At 48.7% G+C, this 20,627-nt stretch overlaps 2 protein-coding genes across 2 annotated transcripts in view; both read right to left on the reverse strand.

Annotated features, from left to right (window-relative positions):
* Positions 1 to 7,337, reverse strand: part of RALGDS (ral guanine nucleotide dissociation stimulator) — a 53,879-nt gene extending 46,542 nt beyond the window's left edge. The window contains exon 1 of the mRNA XM_080355775.1: positions 7,189 to 7,337. Coding sequence (XP_080211901.1) covers positions 7,189 to 7,209 — 21 coding nt within the window. The 5' untranslated portion in view covers positions 7,210 to 7,337. The remainder of the gene's footprint in view (positions 1 to 7,188) is intronic.
* Positions 7,338 to 12,722: 5,385 nt separating this feature from the next.
* Positions 12,723 to 17,723, reverse strand: LOC308047556 (globoside alpha-1,3-N-acetylgalactosaminyltransferase 1; the record flags this gene model as incomplete). The annotated part of the gene is made up of 6 exons (XM_080356139.1): positions 12,723 to 13,407; positions 13,844 to 13,978; positions 16,046 to 16,081; positions 16,180 to 16,230; positions 16,931 to 16,993; positions 17,662 to 17,723. The coding sequence occupies 6 exons, from the start codon at positions 17,721 to 17,723 to the stop codon at positions 12,723 to 12,725; spliced, it is 1,032 nt and encodes a 343-aa protein (XP_080212265.1).
* Between the last annotated feature and the right edge of the window lie 2,904 nt (positions 17,724 to 20,627).

The raw sequence follows: 20,627 nt of genomic DNA on the forward strand, positions 1-20,627 counted from the left end.
CCACCAATTTTGGCTGGAGAAAGGGAAAACTCCTCGGTTTCCCACACCAGCCAGTGCTTTGGTACATCATGGAGCTACATCAGCATCCTGCCTGTGGGCTCCCAGGCAATGCAGCGACCAGGAGAAACAGGTGGCATGCACCAGTGGAACAAGAGCATCCTCAGCATTTGCTGGAGGACCCACCAGAGCAGCACGCAGCACCACAGGCAGCTCGCCCTCTCTCCAGCACCGTACCAGCCTCTCACCACACACCCAGCACAGCCATCTAGTGACTGCACTGTAAATCGGATGAAAAGCAGCCCTGGAGGCCCACCATTGATTTCCGTTGCCTAACGACAGGAAAGCTTTATAATCCTATTAACTAAACACCCTTTCAAGCAGCACTGGGAGCAGCGCAAAGGGGAGTTGTATAAGCAGTTAGAGCCACCTGGTGCAGCGTCCAGCTCTGGGAGGTGCTGGGTGAATTCCCCAAAAGCGAGGCTGTGACACCCGCAGTGTCGGTGGTGGCCCCCACAAAGACACGTTGGACCCTACCACGAAACACGTGCCCCAGCTGCAGGTCACTGGTCAGAGCACAAAGGAGCTGGGAGGCCTTGCACAGGAAAATAGTGCCCACGTGTGCAAACCTGCAGGATTTGGTCTCTGAAACACTAACAGCTATAATTGCATTTCAATCTATTCCTCATTATCACCACCCTGGTCAGACTTATAGATGTTTCCCAACAAAAGATACACTGTTTCGGCCAAAATATATAAACATTTTGTGGGAGAATGTGAATTTCATTTCCACTTCCTAAGGAGAAACGGTATGTTTCAGAATAATTCTGTTTACAAAACGTTTCAAGATTGCATCCCTCCTCCCTAGTTTGCAACAATAGCCAGTGTGGAAAATAAACAAGCTTGCAGAGGACGTAAAAATCTCCATTTCCCACCCAGCCCCAGGTACCCCAGAGCCACAAAGCATTCCCGTATGGGGGTGAGAAGCTTCCACACCTCGGGGAGCTCCAAGGAAACGCTGCTGAGCCACATGCAGGGATGGAGAGTGGGGCAGCCATGGGTTCCGTGGCCAGAACTCCCACCAAGGGCCATGTGCCACCATGCAAGATGCAGATCATGCAATTAAAAGCCCTTTGGGTCCAGTTGCCCCCAAACAGCAAGGTCGGGAAATCTCAGTGGTTAGCTGGAGGAGGAGGGTCTGCACTGCGGCAGGAGGGAGATAAATGCCTTTCCACCAGTGGAAGTGCACCTTCCCCAGTCTGTAGAAGCATTTATCAGTCATCTCCACTTCCCTTTAATTAGTTATTCACACAGCATTGCTAATTTCCAGGCCTAATATTTTCCATGAGGGGTTATGAATATAGAGGCACAGGATGGGCTCTTTGTCAGGCGACACGATGCTGCAGGCGTCCCCATCAGTGCCACGTGCAGTGACCGAGCGGCCATGCACAGCTCTCCCAAACAAAACCCTTCCCAATTTTAGCACTTATCCCATTAGGAGCAAAATAAACTGCCCCTCACGAACACTGGGGAAGGAGCATGTCGGATTCCCCTGTACTGGGACAAGGCTGCGGGGCCAGGGGCTCTGGTTTGCTAACCCACCACACTGAGGCAAAACCCTTGCACCAGCCTCATTACTTTGGTGCCACCAAGGACACCAAGAAGTGTCTGCCTGTCACCATGGAAATGCTGAACTGGAGGATTTGAAGCCTGCTGGGACTTTCCACCTCTGCCAAGCTGTCAGTCGCTGTTTTTCATGCCAATGGTGTCTTCTCCCCAGGGAAGCAAAGACCCGCGGCCCCACGGGACACAGCGCCGAGCAGGAAACACGCAGTGGGAAATCCGCTGGGAGGAGGCGGCAGGGGGGGCCAGAAGAGCAGGGCAGATTTCAAAGAGGCCACGGGCTGGACCTCCCCACCCCGCGCCGGTGGTCCATAGGGAGCCAGGAGGGCTCCTTGTGCCGAACGTGGCCTTTGCAGCGTTTGCTTCCTGCATTCGCGCCAGGCAGAGTGTTTATAGCGAGGGAGTGGGAAGCAGATTGGGAGCGCGTGGAGGAGAAAAGATAAAAAGGAACAGCGGATGTGCTGAGAAACCTGCGGGGATGCAAACCAGACGTAGCTTCAGGGTCACGTCAGCCGGTCTGTGCCTCCAGGGAGCCTGCGAGCGGGTTCACGTGGAGAATCCTGGGCAGCGTTGCCCGTAGACTGCGCCAGCAAACCTGCGCCCCAGCTGCACATCCCCTGCTCTGCTAACGCCAGGATTGCTTCTCCCATCACACAAGTGATCCCTCCTAACAGCGCTGGTCGGACTACAGCAGTATCTACACCGCGCCTCACTCATTTTCTCTCTCGTGCTTCCTCTCTTTCTTTTCTACACCCTGCAGGGAAGCGCCGAGCCTTATCTGGGGTGGTTTGACAGCCCAGAGCTCTGGCACCACATCTAAAGCTTCTCTGATCTTCTCCAGATTCTACACAGAAGCAGGACAGACCAACAGAGCGCTTCTCCACCCTTCCTGAGCTACAGGCAGCATCAGGGCACCACAGCACCCTTTCCTTCCCCCCCCCAGCCCTGCCTCTTTCCTTTCTTTCCCCCTCATCTTTGAAATGTCTTTCCAGGTAGGGTGGTGAAGGACATTACATTGCAGCTACACCCACTCCGAGGAGCAGGCAATGTCCACCAGCCCCAGGGCAGGAGGGCAGAAGCCTGTGGGGCTGCACCACAGCACAGTTCAGCAAACCCAGGAGCACCGGGCGCTGTAAATCTTTGCAGTGATGAACTCCCACTGCACTCCTGGGCCTCGAGGGAGCAGGAGTCCTGCCCTGCAAGCCTGTGATCCCCCAGCACGCCACCGCCAAGCCGCCTTTGACGTCAGCTCACGGCTGCAAACATTGTCTTTGACCCACAGCCAAAATTTGCAATGCAGGGGAATATCAGCGGAGAAAGCAAATATCCGCAGAGATAGCCCGAAGAGAGCCTGTTCTGAGAGACCTGGGAGGCCAAGGGCAGAGGGCCAAGGGCAAACGTGCAGGCACAGCCAGGGTGACTTTGGAAGCCAAAAGGTCCCCAGGAAATCAGGTCATTTCAAATGCAGATCCCCAAGGAAAAACAGATGGGTGAACCCTCACTACGGGTCACGCAGGCTGGAGTCGGGCAGTCCCAGCAGGGAAACCTGTGAACATCTGGAGGCTTTGCCGCTGCCAGAGGATCCCGTGGCAGCTGGGGGCTGACCCCAGGACGAGCAAACTGGATATTTGAGCAACAGCTCAGCACCCAAACAGCTGCCAGCACCACTCCTGAGTGCCTGACGCTGCTCTGGCCACAGCAGCAGCAAGAGCACGATCATCCCCACTGCCCCATGCATGTATTTAAATGCCACTACACCAACGCTAATATATGTGGCAGCCTGGAAAGCAGCACAGGCACCTCTCCCAGCCACGGCTGATGGAAAGGTCACGGGTTTGCCTGTTGTTTACAGAGCCCTAGGGAAAGCTGGGGGATGGGTTGACCAGGGACAGTTGGAATGAGCACAAAAGGGAGCTGTGGATCAGGGCTTTCTTTTCACAGGAGGGACATGGTGATTGACATGGCCTTGCTGGGGTCTCACAGCAGGCCCAGGGTGGCTTTGGGATTGGACCTCTGGGTCTCCAAGGATGGAGCTGGCGCACATGACTCATCACCAAGAAGCCAAGCACAGCTCCTCCTTTGTGAGCAAGACACAAACACTGAGCTCTGTGGAGCGGATCCGCTCCCCGCAGCGGAGCCCAGCTTGGCGCACGCCGCTTCCCCAGAGACCCGGGCGCCAGCCGTACCACGGCTTCCGTCAACACTGACCCTTCTCAGCAAAACCCGAGGCAATAACTCACAGGGAAAACAAGAGTGCCATCTGCTGCACAGCCCCGCTGGGCCCCGAGCGGCCGCACAGCCCCTGGCCTGCCCGCACAAGGCATTTGCACGGGTTTACACAGGCACAACAGCATGGAAAACGCATCCTCACCAGCACTAAGTGAGGTGTGGAGGCAGCAGCAAGTATCACTGCAGTGGGAAGGCAACCCTACAGCAGCTGAATGACTGGGGACAGCCTCTGGTTTGCACGGACAGCAGGATGGGGAGGTGAAGCAGAACAAGAGTGTCCCAGAGCACATTTAGTGATTGCAGCGTGTGAAGGAGATGGAGAAAGAAGCAAAGATTACTTGCAAAAAGCAGGCAAACAAGCCCTCTCCCCATCAGCACCCTGCAGGTGAACAACTTCCAGCATCTCTACAGACAACAGGAAGGGAGAAAAAGCAAACAGTCCCTAACACCCACCGAGCCTTGGTGAGAGAGCTGGCGCCATCCTGAACTTCTGCTTTGGAGAGAAATCCCAGATTCTGGCACCAGATACCACACATTTCCACATGTACCCTGATATCCCAGGAAGAGTCCAGGTAGTGGGGACACCTGAGAGAGCAGGGTCAGCCCAGGAGAGCTCAGAGCAGCTTCTCTGCTCCTCCAGCCCCAGCAGCTGTGGGCAGTTGCCAATTAAACCCCCCTGAGCAGGTGATCGTGGTTTGGTGGCAGGTGAAGCAGTTTCTGCACATAAACTGCCTGGAAAGCATGCTGGCATTCTGCATGAGACACGTGTTGCTATAGCAATGGGAAAGGTATCAGAAGCAAAACTAGCGCTGATAGATAGCGCAGATCACTTTTAAGATTAGCATACACAATCAGGACCCCTGACTCTCAAGATCCAGTGGCCAGGCACCATATAGGGAACAGCACAGTGAAAACACTGAGAGGAACTCAAAAACACAACCCCAAAGATGCCCAGAATAAATGAAGTCCTGAAAATCCCCTCCTTTCCTTATGTAACGAGTCATCTCAAAGCAAGCTGACCCCAAAGATAATGAGCTGCACTGAGTTACAGGATGGCAAATCAATCATTACAGTATCCCAGCAATTTACTCTGGAGCTTGCAGCAGTCGCTGCATCCTCTGTTCACGTCTGATCAGCCCTGTCTGCGGGTACATTCACACATGCATGAGTGGGAGCTCCAGATGGAGCAGCTGAACCACGCTGAGGAGCGACTTTGCATCTCTGCACTGGCATCCTCCCAGCCCCTGCTGCCAGCTGGACCCTCACTTGCCATCACTTGTCGCCAGCTCGCCCTCCTGCCCACGGCAGAGTTAAGTCTGAGCCATTGGAACCATCTCAACACAGTGCCCTTCTCTGCCTCGGGGCAGATGACAGAGAGACAGACAGAAACAAATTCAGCTCCAGCCTTGCTTGCCTGACTCGGGCTCTCTGCGTCCTGCCCTCAGACCGCTTGTCCACCATCTGCTCCCTTCTCCAGCCCAAACAGACAGTAAGGGAGAGAGGAGATGAGTCCGCAGCTCCAGAAGCTTGGTTGAGGACAGAAGCTCCCTTCTGACACAGCTCACGTGCAGGGTTTTAAGCACTGAAATCCACCCTTGCACATGAACCTTTGCTTTCACGTGTCATGACACCCTGAACAACACACCTGCAGCAATTAGATCAGAGACCAAAAAAAAAACCCACAACTCCTTGTTTGCTCAGCTTATTTACTTTTCAGCACTCAGTTTTCCCAGTTGTTTGTGTGGGTCCTTCTCTTAGCAACCGGGGAGAGAAACATCTATGAGGCATGAAAAATGTAGCTGTGCAGTCATAAGCACTGCACAGGGTGCGGCTGCGGGTGCAGCTGGAAATTCCTCTTAATTGGTAGTGATAAATGACGGGACTTAGATGAATTGCGCCCCTTAAACAGCAAAGTGGCTCATCCTCTTCAAGCAGGATGTACAGGTGGAATCAGGACTTCCAACCTGCGCTCTCCACTGTACCACCCACCACGCAGGATCCTGGGCTTGTAACAAATGCCTGGACATGACTCAGTTTACCCATATATACAATGAAGCAACGGGAAGGCTAAAGTTGAAACGTTCATATAACGCACTCCATAGGAATGCAACATGCATTTCCTAACGTGGAAGAGAGCCTGAGCTCTGGACATATTTTTCTAGACAGCTTTACACCTCTAATTTTCTGGATCTCCTAGCAAGATTACTTTCCCTAGTCCACAGCCATGGTAACAGAGGACTCTTGTTCTTGACCCCTGGCAGGGTCAGGATCCAAACCCCAGGATTTTGGTTATCGTTTCCAAACAGACATGCCACAGTGCATGCTAGTGCACACATGATGCCACTAGCTCCCATCTCACACGGTTACCCCCTGCAGAGCTAATTTAGCTTTGGTTTATAGGCCTAGATCGAGGCACATAAAGCCCAGACCAGATGGACCCACTGGGTGCAGGAGGAGGCTCTTGTATGCACATTTTCCAGTCCAAAAATGGATCCCAGCCCACTTTTCCATCATAGCATCAGCCCTTTAGTCATCCCTGTGCTCCCAGGAGCCATCGCTGCCCATGTACCTTTGTGCCACCCCCACAAGGGCAGCAGCACAGACCTCACTTCCCTTCCTAGGGCTGTGGATTGGGGGGGACATATGAAGGAGAATATAAGGTCAAAAGAGCATCAAGACCAAACAGAGAGCCACGTTCTGATGAGACCCCCAAAATGTCATGCCTTTGCTTCATCCTCCCCTGCCTCAAAAGCACCAGAAAAGCACCAAGCTCTGGCTTGCTGGCCCAGCGCGCAGCAGCCCCGCAGCCTGCCAGCAGCCACGCAGCTCCAGAACGGCTGCAGCATCGCACCAACAGCTCGAGCCTGTCCCAAACTGCCCTGCTTTCCTTCCCAATACTTCATCCCCACTTTTAGCGGCTCCAGTTACCTACTACATAGATTAAAAAAACCCACAACTATATATATATATATATATATATATATATATATGTTCTCCCCTTGCAAAGGTTGTTGCTTTTCCTCTGCCAAAGCTCACGCAGCAGACCAGGGGTCGGGATTGCTGGAACGTACAGTGTTACCCTACCCCAGCAGGCAGCAAGGGACATGCACCTGCAGCGGCAGACCCCTAGAAAACCACCGACAGAGCCCACCCGCTCTCTGCCACCGCACATACATTAGTCACCCGTCGCAGACACGCGTGGGCCGCCGTGAGCCCCCTCTAGTCGGGGTGCAGAAGGCGACCGAGCCCGGGTACCCCCGCAGCTGCGCACCGGAGCTCGGGGGGCACCGGGAAAGTGCTCCGGGGAGACAAAGCCGAGGGGTGAAACGCGCAGCTCACCTGAGTGTCGATCATCATCATGCCCCGCGCATCTCCTCCGCCGGCCGCGCAGGGAGAGCCGCTGGCCGCCGCTCCGGGGCTCCGCGGGGCCGGGCTCAGCGCCGCTCCGCGCTGCCCGGCGGCCGGGGCCGCACCGCGCCGGCCATGGGGCCCCGGGGAGCCGCCGCCAGCGCGGAGCGCGGCCGGGAGAGGCGGGCGCGGGGCGGGGGCGGCGATACCGGGAGGGCGGGGGCGGCGCCCGGCTCCGCCCGGCCTGCGCGCCCGCGGCTCCGGCTGAGCAGCGGCAGGTGGGTGCGCGTCTGCACCCGCACCCCTGGGTGCGCACAGGGGCTCCTGCACCCCTGGGGTACCCACGGGCATCTCTCCAGGTGCACTCTCTGCCTGCTGCCCTGGGCACCCCACTTTTTTTTTGGGGTGTCCCCCCTTGGAGGTGGGTGCTGCAGGGCAGCAGAAGCCCTGGAAAAGCACCGTGCAGGCCTCGCCAGGGGGCGAGCGGCGGTTGAGAGGGTTTTGGCACCGCGCTGTGCAAGCTATAAATAGGAGAAGAGCTTCAGGGCAGAGAGCGGGTCATTTGCTGGGTGAGATCCCTCTGCACGCACTGCTGCCCCGCTCTCCCCAGCAGGACACCTCTAATGAGGCAAACACAGCACCCTGCGACTGGTGCACAAACACCCACCCCGGCTGCCTCATCTCTGCACAGCCCAACACCCAAAACGGGGATACAGACAGACCAGGGGAAAAAGCTGCTGGAGATTTTGGTGCACAGTCGGTGTGCTGGAGCATGAGCTGGTGAGACAGCGGAGGCCGAGTGGAGCAGGGTTGCCCTGGAAACAGAGGCTGCATGAGAATGGCTCCAGTACCCACAGTTTGTATTTATGAGGCTGATGACATGTGTCATTGCAGAGTGATGTCAGGAGAAGCAGGAGCTGAGAGCAGGCTGCGTCACTCTCCGCGGCTGAGCGCACCCGGCTGGTGCGATGCTCCTGGTTTGGAGGTGCAGAGCCGGCCACTGCACTCCTGGGGACCCCAGGACACACACACAGCCAGCACCCATACGAGTGCCAACATGTCTAACAGCCCCAAGAGCCACCGAGAGAGAAGAGCCAACTTATCCAGGGTCACAGCAGGAATTAGTGATGAGGCACAGCCCGTCACATCTGCCTGTCCTGCTGCTCGGCAGCTCCAGGCCAGCAGAACCAGCAGCTCAGGATGGGGAGCAGAGCCAGGAGAGGAAAAGGTGCTGCCAGGGCCCTCGCTCTGGCACTAGATGCTGCTACAGAGCAACATCATTCTAATTATAGTAACGATGTCAGTGCTGAACAGTGGGAAAAATACATGCTTCAGAAGGTTTATAACGATGCAATTTGCTGCTGGCAAAACTCACTAAAAAACCCCAGAATGATGCATTTTTTAAAGTAATTTGTACTCATCTGACTTCCACTAAATTAGCTAAAGGTTCAGCGAGGAGGGCAGGGGGCAAGGTGGGCAGCCAAGCAGCAGGGATTTCTGGTTAAAACTGCCTTTTTGTTCATATGGCTTTACACTAGTTTTACATGACACAGCGACATTTGGTGGATCTATGTTTAATCTAAATATAGCTCAAGAAAAGTCAAGTCAGTACAGCATTACTCTTAGATAAAGGAGGGAGTTGGGTGGGTAGGCAGACATTTAGAAGTCACTTCTTCAATGCATTTTGCTAGCAACGCTTTCCTGAATTATTTGTGTTAACTGTCATGTGGATCAGAACTGTAGGGTTGGGGGTTCAGCATAAAGCGCAACCCACTCCTGTAAATTCCTTCTCCATCTCCTGCTGTCCCTGAAAGCGCCTGTCACTGTCACCTCACCTGGAGAGCAGCTGCTGCTCTCTGCATGTTTCAGCCCTGGGGATCCCACGGGGACTTGCTGGGGCAGTGAGGTGACACAGAGTAGGGGGAATTGAAGTGAAAAAGTAGAGACCATGGTGCTTAGAGCTGCGCTCTGAGTTTAGAGCAAATCCCCAGGAGAAACTCACTCTGGGTATCTCGCATTCTCTAGTGAGCAAAGAAGACTAGTCCCTGTGCGGACACAGACTGAGAGATGGTCCCTTCCTTGAAAAGCCACCGGCCAGTCCTTTCATAACTGTGGCTGTGTATTAAAGTGACTCAAAATGACATTTCTGGTCAATAATGTCAGGCAACACCACCTGGGGGGGGGTTAAGGGAAATCCAAATAGGAGTGAAAAATGGTGCCAGTCTGGCTTAGTGGAAATTATTCTTGTCCCGTCAGTGGGGAGAACGAGAGGATCATGGTCTCACCCCATCTAGGATCATATTCAATGCTGGAAGTTTCTGTTTCTTGCCCCCCAGAGTTTTTCCTTTGGGGATGAATGCACCATGCAAGTCACCAGCTGGGGCAAGGAAAGAAAAAGCCTGTCAGATGGGTTCTTAAATTAGATGGACAATGAATGATGAGTCTGTTCCAGCCGAGTGGAAAGGGACGGGTAGAACAAGGGGCCCTCGGGAAGGCAACAAGCTACTGAGCTGGGCCTTGGTTAAGGACAAACAGGGCTTGAGTCAGAAATACCTTGAAAGCACGATCAGATCCTCCGGCAGTGTAAATCACCCGATGATTTATTTACATGTAGTGATTCGCTTTTCATGCAGTACTGTGTGCGTGTTTCCAAGCCCAAATTCCCTTGGCACAAGCGAGACAGCATTGTGCCCTGTGGAGAGGGGAGGAAGATCCCAGAGGCATGAGTGCCAGTCTGCTGCCTTGCTACCGCGTGCCTCAGTTTCCCCACTGTGCAATGGATGTTGGTGGAGAATTTAGATCAGAAAGTAGGTCCTTGCGAAGCCCCCACACTGCCCACAAATCTCAAGCTGCACAATCCAAATGAGAGAAAGCAAGCTTGCTGCTGGTGTTGGGGGAAGGGAATTAATCAGCAGGAGATGACAACAGAAGTCCAGGCTTTCATTAATTAGAGGAGAGTATGAGCTGATTCAGGGAGCATCTCCCACACTCCACCGGGGAGTGTGTTTCTGCAGTCACATTCTCCTGGCCCCTGGAGACAGGGGGAGTTTCTAGGTACTGCTTCAAATCACAGCCCTGTCAAGCAGAACTGTGTCAGGTAATACGTGACACAAGACCTTTCCCTGGGGAGAAGCTGTGGGGCTGCCAGGAGGATAAACATGTTTGGCACTGCACAAATCAGGCCATTACTGAGTCAATCACAGGGTCTTGGGTTCAGCCAAAAGGAAGCGGAGCCAGAGAGCAAGCCTTTCACAGAAGTTTTTCAGAACAGGTACCCCAGGAACATAAACCACCCTCTATCACGCACCATTTGTGCTGGAGAACTTCCTCTCAGAGTGGATCGAGTATAGGCTGTGAATATCTATGCAGGAATTCAGGTAATTTAGTATGGCAGGATGAAGCCCAACGGCTGCAAATACAGGCTGCAAACACAGACCAGTTTAGAGCAGAATTAAGGCATAAGAGGAATCAGCCATTGGCACAGCTGATCTATGGCTGTTATATCACTTCTTGTTTTTATTGGAACTGAATGCTTTTCTAAAAGATGTAGCACAGCCCAGCCAGGTATTGTGAGCTTGATACTGGCATTGGGACATAAAATTATCTGGCTTGTCCTATGCAGATCAGACTAGACAGTTCCTTCTGGCTTACAAAAGAATCCATATGCATATATATAGCAACTGGCATAATGAGACCCTAGTTTCGGTCCTGGCCTTCAGACACAATGGTTTTACAAATAGGAAACATACACTATTAATCCTGGGTTTGGTAGGAATGTATCTTTTTGGAAATATTTTGGTAAAGATCTTTCTTCACCCTGTTGGCTGAAATGAGGTGCCTGGTTACCAAATGTACCAAATGAATCTTCACAGGAGATTCAGTTCTGGTTTAGTTATGCAGAGAGGTGTCTTCCTCCAGTGCCACAGCACCAAGAGCAGCCTGGAGAAAACAGAGTAGACCCTTTGCAGGGCAGAGCACCAACCAACAGACCCACTGCCACTAGGGCTTTGGGACTGCAGTTATGTTGTGTACCTTATCTCTATTATGGGTACCGTGAAAGCTTTTCTAATTAGGCTTCTGGAAGATGAAATGCATACATTCACACTGGCAAGTACCATTCTCAGCTTGCTTATACAGGACTGAAATGGCTCGTTAAGTCATCTGCAATCAGCGGTGGGGCCCTAAAGCTTTGAATACTTGATACACTGCCATACAGCAATTTTCTCATGCGAAGAGAAGCAAAAACAGTCAGGCACCTCTTACCCATTTTCTCTCTCTGTGCCAAATGAGCCTTTTTTCTTTTCTTTTATTTTCTTCTTTTCCAAGTGTTCCCTTAGGAACAGCTTAGCCCTTTCACCCCTGCTTCTCCTCTCCACGCCATACAGCATGACAGCAACGCTTGGCACTGCCATCATTCTCTGCTGCTCCCTGAGGTCTCTCTCCCTGCTCACATTAAATGTGCATGGCACAGACTTGCACGCCTCGGGAGGTAATGGAGGAGATGTTTATGGCAGGGGAAGTGGCACATGAACCTCCATGCTGTGACCTCAGTTGACGATCATGCAGTCGTCGTTGTCAAGCCATGGCTGCTTCCCTCTCTTTGGGCCCCCCAGCATGTTCACCTGAGTGAGCTGTCAGGCTTTAAAGGCTGCAAAACGCCTGGTTCGGCTTCTCATCACATTCATGCAAAGAAAATGTTAACCCCAGCCTACTTCCAGCTCTAGACTGAACTCACAGTTTCACTAGACCATTTTGTTATGACATGAAATCACCCTCTCTGCTGGAAATGCATCAGCTCTTGCTGTTGGTTCCAGCAGCTTCCAGCCAATTTATTTCACAGAGCTTAGAAAAGCTGGAAGAGACTGAAGCAATGGATAGGAACATGAACCTCTCAATACCAGATTTTCTGTGTTGGAAAAGATTACATGGTCTACAGAGACATGTGAAGCAGGGAAAAGGTTCAGAGCACATCTGTGATTGAAATAAACCCAAAGAAGTTCAGTCTGGGTCTGAGCTGTGCCAGTTATGTCTAAACTTGGGTCTGCAAAACACAGATGGGAATTTGGAAGATAACGGCTATGTGGATTCACACTATTTGTCCTGTCAGACCAGGGTTCTTACTGGCAGTGGCTGGCACCAGCTCTGTGCTGAGAGGGTCCAAGAAATCCTGCTGCACACTAATCAGGGATAACTTGGTCCAAGCACAAGTTTCTTCCTGATCCTCCTAAAGGATGAGTTCAAATCACAATGCTTGAAAATGTATTGCCCTGCAAAACTATTTTTTTTAAGTGAAAATGAGGTCTTCTCATCCACAGGAATGTCAATTACCATTTTGATCTTGCTAAGTTTCTACTAGGCTTCAGGAAAACACTCAGGCAAAGGCGTCTCTGCCTTGCTATAAGGACAGCCTTGCATTTGGTAAGTGGCCTTTTGGATGCCTTTTTGTGTGCTGCAGCCTCAAGCAGGATGCTTGTATTCACAGTGTGTTTGATTGTGTGGAGGACACCTCTGCAGGGATCAGATGGTCAATCTCGTATCTCTTTGTAGTTCTTATCCACTGTGGAGAAACGTATGAGGTGAATTTCAGGGGGCTTTGGCTTCCTGTCATCCCATAAATACTCTGGAGAAAGCACTTTGGAGGGTTTGTGAGAGAGGAAGTGCCTATTGAGATGACTTTCTTCTTGCCAGGCTGCCATGATCCCATTGGCTTTGTCTGTCAGGATGGTCATGTGGCAAGTCTTGGTGAACTCATAGACTTTCTTGACCAGCCCTCCAAACACAGCTCCTCCGTAGTAGAAGTCCCCCTCTCCATCAGGGATGTAGGCTGCTGAAGATCTTCTCCTCTCATAAGGGAAGCGGCTTCGAGGGACATTGAAATAGCCAGGGTGTATGGCTGCTACAATATCACCCAGGGTCTCAGGCCCCCAGGTGTTGTAGAACACCATGTCAATGTCCAGGCAGAAGAGGTAGTCCACCTCCTGGTGGCTCGTCTCTGCGATGTGCTTGTTTATGGCCTCCATCCTGCGCATGGAGATCTCTTGCCAGCTGGGGTATTTCTTGATGGGGACAATGACAAACCTTCGCCCAGGTTGCAGCAGGACATCAGGAATTGTCTCGGGGTTGTCAGTGAAGATATAATAGTTCACCCGATAGCCTTTCATGAAATGTTTCTCTGCGGACTCCAAGAAGCGGCCCACAAACCTTGTGTATCTGTGCAGACACAACACGTGAATAGCATAGCAGAGACAAGGGGATGCATGGTGGGTTATGAAGGGCGTTTTAATCAGTGGAAAAAGACAAGAGATGGGGAATGTTGACTAGCTGTTGCTGCAAGGATTCACACACTATACATGCAATAGGTAAAGCACAACGGAGGACAAAACAAGTGAATTATCCCTGCTTTGACCAACCAACCACTTATCTACAGCTTTAATTCCCAAGGCACGTGCTTGTTCTTCAAAAATATTTACCATGCTTCCAGGTACCTTGGGTGCTGAGTCTGTATCTTGAGGGCTTACATGACTGTGGACACAATACATGGGCATAAAAGTTTTACTACAGATTGAGGACAAGAAAAGCCAAAATGATCTTCGGACAGAGGAAGTAAATCAACCCAAGAACTGTGCGCACTGAGTGGTTCACTTACTTTCCGATGGCAAAGGCCGTCACCCCTATGGTGAGATTCAGTGGCCTGTAGGCATTGTCTAGAATCTCGGGATTAAAGGTTCCTTCCCAGATGATGGGCGCCAGCCACGGTGTGACTGTCAGCACGTCCTGACGCCTGAAGGAAAAAAAAGGGAATGTTAATGAGATGTAACTGTTCCTTTCAGTGTCAAGGCCCGTAAATGGGAAAGAAACACTTAAAAGGCAGCTAGAAGAAGAGTGTGTGTATCAGCATTAACTCATTATGGATGGTATTATCTTCAGATCTTTTTCCCTGCTGTCTTATTTAAGGTTACCAAGCATGGACATTTCAGTTCCTGGGATGAAATTAAGCACTGTTTAATGAATTGGCAAAAACCCGAGGATCTGCTAAATCTGATTTAAGCTCATAGGACTTTTCTACTGAGGAGAGTTTAATGACCACTCAACTCACAGAATGAGAAGCTATGCATATTTGTGATCAGTCTGACGCTGATTGCTACGTACAAATTAAAACACAAGTAATAATATGACAATTACTATAAAAATATTCCCCATTGCTGTGTTATTAAAACACAGCTTGTGGCATGACAGTTTATTTTTCCAGTATTTAGCTGGAAAGCTTTAACACATTCAGATATAATTTAAAATTCTGTATGGGAGCCAGCATTCAAATGTGTAACAATGTTACAGAAAATCCTTAATCTCCTGTGTGGGTAGTGGAAAAACTGAATATACATGCAGCAGAGTCTGATTATGCCCTACTACAGCTCTGCAATGCTATTTCAACTTTCTTCCTTGTTTTCAGGATTTCTTTCTTACCGTTTTGATTTTAAAACAAGGTGTCGTTCATGATGTGTAATTTACCCTGGCCCACTCACATTTGCCCACTCATCTGTAGCACCATGCTAATGAAATGCGTCATGCGCGGCGCAGGGCCATGCTTGGAGGTTGAAGCAGTCTCCCGTCTGACACACTCCCCAGGCAATAATAGCACAAAAACCAAACCGAAGGGTCTGTAGGGAGCAGTTTGATGGCTGAGGCAGCGGAACACTTTCAACCCAGATATAACGCTTTCAGTCTGAGCAGATACTAGAAGAACAATTTCACTCCCTCCTATAGTAATGTATATGATTAAAAGACTAAATTATACAGGAAGAAGAATTAAGTTTGTAGGAAATGTACTAACTGAGCTGTTCTCTTTCTGGGATAATTATCCTTTTTTTGGAGGAGGAGAGAAAGAGAGAGAGAAGGCAATCTGCAAGTTTGTTTTTCTAAGCAGGGCTTTTTAAATTTCATCTTAAAGGGCTGTTCTGGATTTCCCAATGACTCATTTCCATGGTATGCATCCTCTCAGTGCGTGCTAGCCTTCAGAAGACACAGAGCACTAAAAGCTACACGATTCTCTTCTTATTTAGTCCAGTATATACTAGCTAATTTCGCATAATCATTTACTCCAACACGGAAGAGAGAAATATTCAGGCCTCACACACCCTGTTGAAACAGTGGGGCTGGGGTGTGGAAGATTTGTACCAACAGGGTGTGTGTTTATTAATGTGCAAAAGAATGGTGGTTGTTGAAGGTGAACTGCTAGAGATAAGAGCTGGATCATAGGAGCTGGGCTGAAGGAGACTGCTAACAAACACGAGCCGACAAGGAGCGTTTGCCTAAGTCACTTCTTAGCTGCTGCTGCTTGAAACCTTCCACGTCTGTTTAAACTCACTGGTCTGACTGCTGCTCACAGTGGCTCGTCTGTGCGAGTGCCTGCAATTTGTTCCAGCGTAAGATCCAGCAGGTTAGCTGGAACCATTGCTGAAGGTCATACAAGGCACCTGCTTGATTTTGCCCTGAAATGGATTCAAAGCTCTCCCACAGCTGGTTACAGCTACAACACAGTTCCAGAAGGTGTTTCTCACTGTCTTCCAGCGATTATATATTACCCACCTCAAAGAGTTCCTGGCAGCGACCATGCAGACAGGCTGTGTGTGTGCTAATGTATTAACAGGGAGTTTACAGTAGGCATGTTAGCAACGATACAGTGACTAAACTTGGTCTTATAGCAACAGCTATAGGCATACCCATATGGTCAGACTTCTCTTGGAACAAGGTACTGTGCAGTGTGTACCTGGACTTTGAAACCATAAGCAGCACAGAGCACCCAAACCAAAGTCAGTAGAAACAAACAAGTTCAAACAAAGAGACTTACTTTGGAGCCAGCAATCTTGGCTGCTGATAAAATAACCTGTAAAAAGGAAGAAATATCCAATTAATAAAACATGAATATGCCCGGAAGAGAGGAACAGCAGTTTAAAGGTCAGCAAATAAAAAGCCAGTACTTACTGGGGGAAAAGCTGGATTAGCTTCTCTTCTGTGTATTGTAGTTTCATGGAGCTGGAGGATGGGGTGGGAAAAGAATAGGATTGTAATGCTTTTCCTCAAACACAAACCAGGTTCAGCTTCAGAACCTGCTGCTGTACTGACAGAGTCCGAGTCCTCGCTTCAGCTCCTGTGCATATTGCTCTTTCTGGTACAGAGAGTTAAATGTTGCCTGTACGCACATTCAAGGGCTGTCAGATGAGTACCAGTTTTGAAACAGAGCACACAACAGAATAGGGACAGAGAGATGCTGGCAGCCCTCCGAGCCTGGGGGCAAATCAGAGTTTAGGGGTGAAAATCTAGGGAAGCACATGCTTGTTGGGCACTGCAAGTTTTGGTCATTTATGTGCTCCATTCCCTGCCTAACTGTTTCTGTCCACCTGAAGGGCTGAACTACCTGAACTACATCACACTTTGAATAGCTTTCAGAGAAATAAGCATCTCATTAGACACAATGGTTTTTAGTGGCTTGAAATAACCAATGTTAATGTGTTCATCCCAGTCTCTGCGACCTGCAACAAACAAGTCCTCACTGGTGCTGTACAAATAGAGTTGTCTTGAAGGGCAAGCAGACTAAAGCAGAAAAGTTTGTATTATAAATTAATAAAATAAAGAACAAGTGACTACTTGTTAAGAACTACTTCTACTGTCAGTGAAGTACAGTTCCTGTAACAATGATCTTTGGTATTCATTAGATACAAAACAGGATACTTACAATATTTCAGGGCAAGGAAGGTAATATGGGAGGTAGCGCACTTTTCCATTCCCAAATGTAATCCTGTGATAACAAAGAAACATTTTAAGATGTTTTGATCATGATCTGCATAGATTTTTGTATACAATCACTTAACTACTGGTGAAATGGAACCACTCACAATGTGAAATAAGAGCAATTGCAATATCAAAAATACACTATAATTACTAATTTAATAATTAATAGAAATGCCTGATCTCGGGTTCCTTTCCAACAATGTTTGAGTCTGCTCAAGACAATCTGTAAGGCATACTCAGCAGTCAGTATACTCAAAGCTATAATGTAAATATTCTCAATGTTCGAAAGCAACAATGTTTGGTAGCTGTAAAGCTATCCCTAACTACATGGGTGTGGGTTCAGACTGTTTGAAAAGACAGATAATAATCTTTTTTAAGGCCTGAACTGAAATGTAACCGGAATATTCTGTACTTGAACATTTGTTTGTGAGTCAGATAAAGTGTTAGCAGCCTAATTTAGACACAATCGGTCTTTTTTTTTCCTCTCTCCCTTCAGAGGCTTCTCACTCTACTTGTGTTACTTCATCTATTTTACGAATTACTGTTCTCTTACAGCTCTAACAGAGACTTCCTATAAAATGCACTGCCTGTATTTTTCTTCTGCTGTGCCTTTTACCACAGTATAGATATAGACAGGATGTTTTAACATGGCCAAGCTTGCCAGCAAATGCTTACCAGATAAATGCAGCAACAACAGACAGACAGACAAGAGATCCCAGTGTTTTCCTGGAAATCATGTCTTCTAGAGAAGAAGTAAGGGCAACTTCTTATTCCCAGCAGCTTTCTATCTACAAAGAATAAAAAAGCAAGGGGAATTGGCTATAAATATCTCACTGTGAGAGAAATGGATTATTTTATCACAGAAGCAGAAGGTTCTCAAAGCAGTTTCATTTGAACTCAGACTTTGTGAACTCCAGAATACGGAAGGAACCAGACTCAATGACGCAGGCCACTGAGTCACTGAGGCAGTTCCTGTAAACTCTTTGACAAAACTGTCCATTTCCGTGAGATTTAATCATACGTATAAGTGCATGAGGAGCCTTTCTCATTAGATTCTCATTTCTGTAGATTCATCTAAAGCATATACCCTTTGCAATTTAATAAACTCACCCAAACCAATTAATTAATTGTTGTAGGCTACGTTCATTATTACCTTCAGTGAATACAGAACTACAGGACTGCAGAGAAGTCTCTGGTGTGTGCACGCTTGCTTCTGCCTCCACAGCATCCTCTGTGTCCGCCCGCATTAAGCCTCCATCTGCAAAGCAAGCTTTCCAGGCTGCTGCTGGAGGGACTGTAATGCAGTCTCAAGTTAAGAGGAAAGCACTTTGTGCCATGTGACTGAAGCCTGGGCGAAAAAAAAAAAAGGCTGTTTGTCAAATTCCTATTTATAGATCATTAGCAGTGATGTTAGGGGGAGGAACCAGTACTGGGTGCGCTTCTTTGGGGGAGGCTGAAGAAAGCATCAGAGAGATCTTTTCTGTCCTGGCCCGGGGTGAGGCACATAACAGTGCCAATGGATCTAAAAAGTCAGGTGTGATTTTCCCACTGTAATTTATTTGGTTGTAAAAAGACAGGTAGCAAAACATTCTTTAACTTGCCTTGTTATGCCATGCAGAAATCCTCTCTGCTGCTTCTTCCTCGCGCTCCTCTCAACCGATCAGCTTTGGGCTTTTACCAAGAAGCATCACAAAATCCCACTTTAAAAAATATTTATATATATTAAAATATATATCCCTAGGCATTCCACCATTTAAAGTCTTCATGGATTAATGCTGAGCAATCCTGGATTCTTGCCTAAAAATGCAGCAGATCCACCAGTGCCGGAGGATTTACAGCCAGCCTTTCCCCTCTAGCTGTTATTCTACACTTTGACCAGTTTTATCTATTTCCTGTGCTAATTCTGTAATGAGAGCTGCTACACTGATGCCAGATTTTTCAGTGCCACATATCTGCCCCCATGGTTGATGCTTTTGGCACATGCAAAATGGACAAATATGTAGAGGGGGGTTCAAACTGTTGATTTTCCATCATTCTTCGAGAGCTGGATAGACATGGAGTGGGTTGGCAGCCTTGCCAGGGCTTTCCTGCCCTTCTCAGCAGGAGGCTTCATAATTTCCAGCCAGGATCTCACTTGCTGTGGTTCAGGTCTGTGCCTTTTTACGACAGTAATCATTCACCTGGAGACTCCCTTGACATACCTCAAGTCTATGATGTTTCCTCCCCTCTTCTATTCCGTGAGCTCAACCACCACAACTCCTTCAATCTTTGTGGATCACTGACTTCTAAGACCCACAATTATTTCTGTCAATTCCATTTGAACTCTCTCTAATCAGTCCATTCCCATTAAATGCGGTGCCAAACCAACCCAAATACTTGGGTTGAGCCCTTACCCATATTGAGTAAAGCAGGATGACCCCACAGAACAGAAACGCTGTGCGAGTTCATACATTCTTACATGATACTTGCACATTTTGCAAGAACACAGCACTGGCAATGAGAATCCACCTGTGGCCAAACATAATCCACACGTCTTTTCTACAGAACCTCTCCCAGCCAGTTCTATGACATATGAAACTTTGTATTTGATTTGACAGAATTACATTCCATTACCAGGCTATTTGTTTTTCTGAAACATCGAGCCTTGATTGAGTTGTTTTCCATGGTGCTTGCAGCCCCTCCCCAGCTTGATACCACTTTCTAATTTCATAAACATCCTCTCAAAATTTTTCCCCAAAGCCTAACTAGAAACATCAGACATTACCACTTCGCAGAAAGCCTCCTGTAGATTCTCATTTCCTGCACCTGACCATTCTCATGCACTTATTGCCATGGTGTCCAGAGACTGATAGCACAGAACTTGGGTGATGGGGAAGGGCAGAGGATAATGAACAGATAGAAGAAAGGAGAATAGAAGTTATCCTCAAATTGAATAGTAAAATTAGCACAAAATTAAGAAAAAAGACACGGGTGTTCTGGTTATTTTAGTGCGGTTTCAGCTATTGTACTAGGCATGTACTTCCATGTGTCTTTACAGAGCAAAACATCTAATCCCTCAGGAAAAGTAATACATGTATTTTGAAATATGGCATCATTAGGAGCACAGCTGATGCATTCCCCTTTTGCTCCAGTTTCTGTGCTACAAATCTGCAAGAACACTGGAGCCAGATGAATTCAGAACATCTCCTGGCATCTAAAACCATCTCATCGACATTTACCATGTTTGTCCTCAACTGATTTACAACTCCAGGGTTCACAATGAGTGCAAACAAAAATTAAATAGATGTGGTTGCAGTTAATGACAGAATCTCCCAACGAAAGCAAAACACAGCTAAAGCCTTTTTAATAGTTACTCAGGTTCCTCAAATTTGTTCAGAGAGTTTTCTAAAAGCGATTTGGTATCACTCCTAAATGAATGTGCTTGAGCTCCCCAAACAAAGCAGTACTTTATCTTCAAGCCCTGCCTTGGAAAGCATTCTGGATTGCAGATAAACACTTCACTTACAGACCATTCCATGCAAAATATTATTTTTCAACTATTTCAGATTTCTAAACCTGTATTTCAGATTTCTAAGCCTGAAGTAGCAAGCTGTGAGCATAGCATCATTCAGAATGTGAAGAAAGAGGATATCCATGGGAAG

The sequence above is a fragment of the Nesoenas mayeri genome (assembly GCF_963082525.1).
Source record: "Nesoenas mayeri genome assembly, chromosome: 18".
In the NCBI taxonomy this organism is placed as follows: domain Eukaryota; kingdom Metazoa; phylum Chordata; class Aves; order Columbiformes; family Columbidae; genus Nesoenas; species Nesoenas mayeri.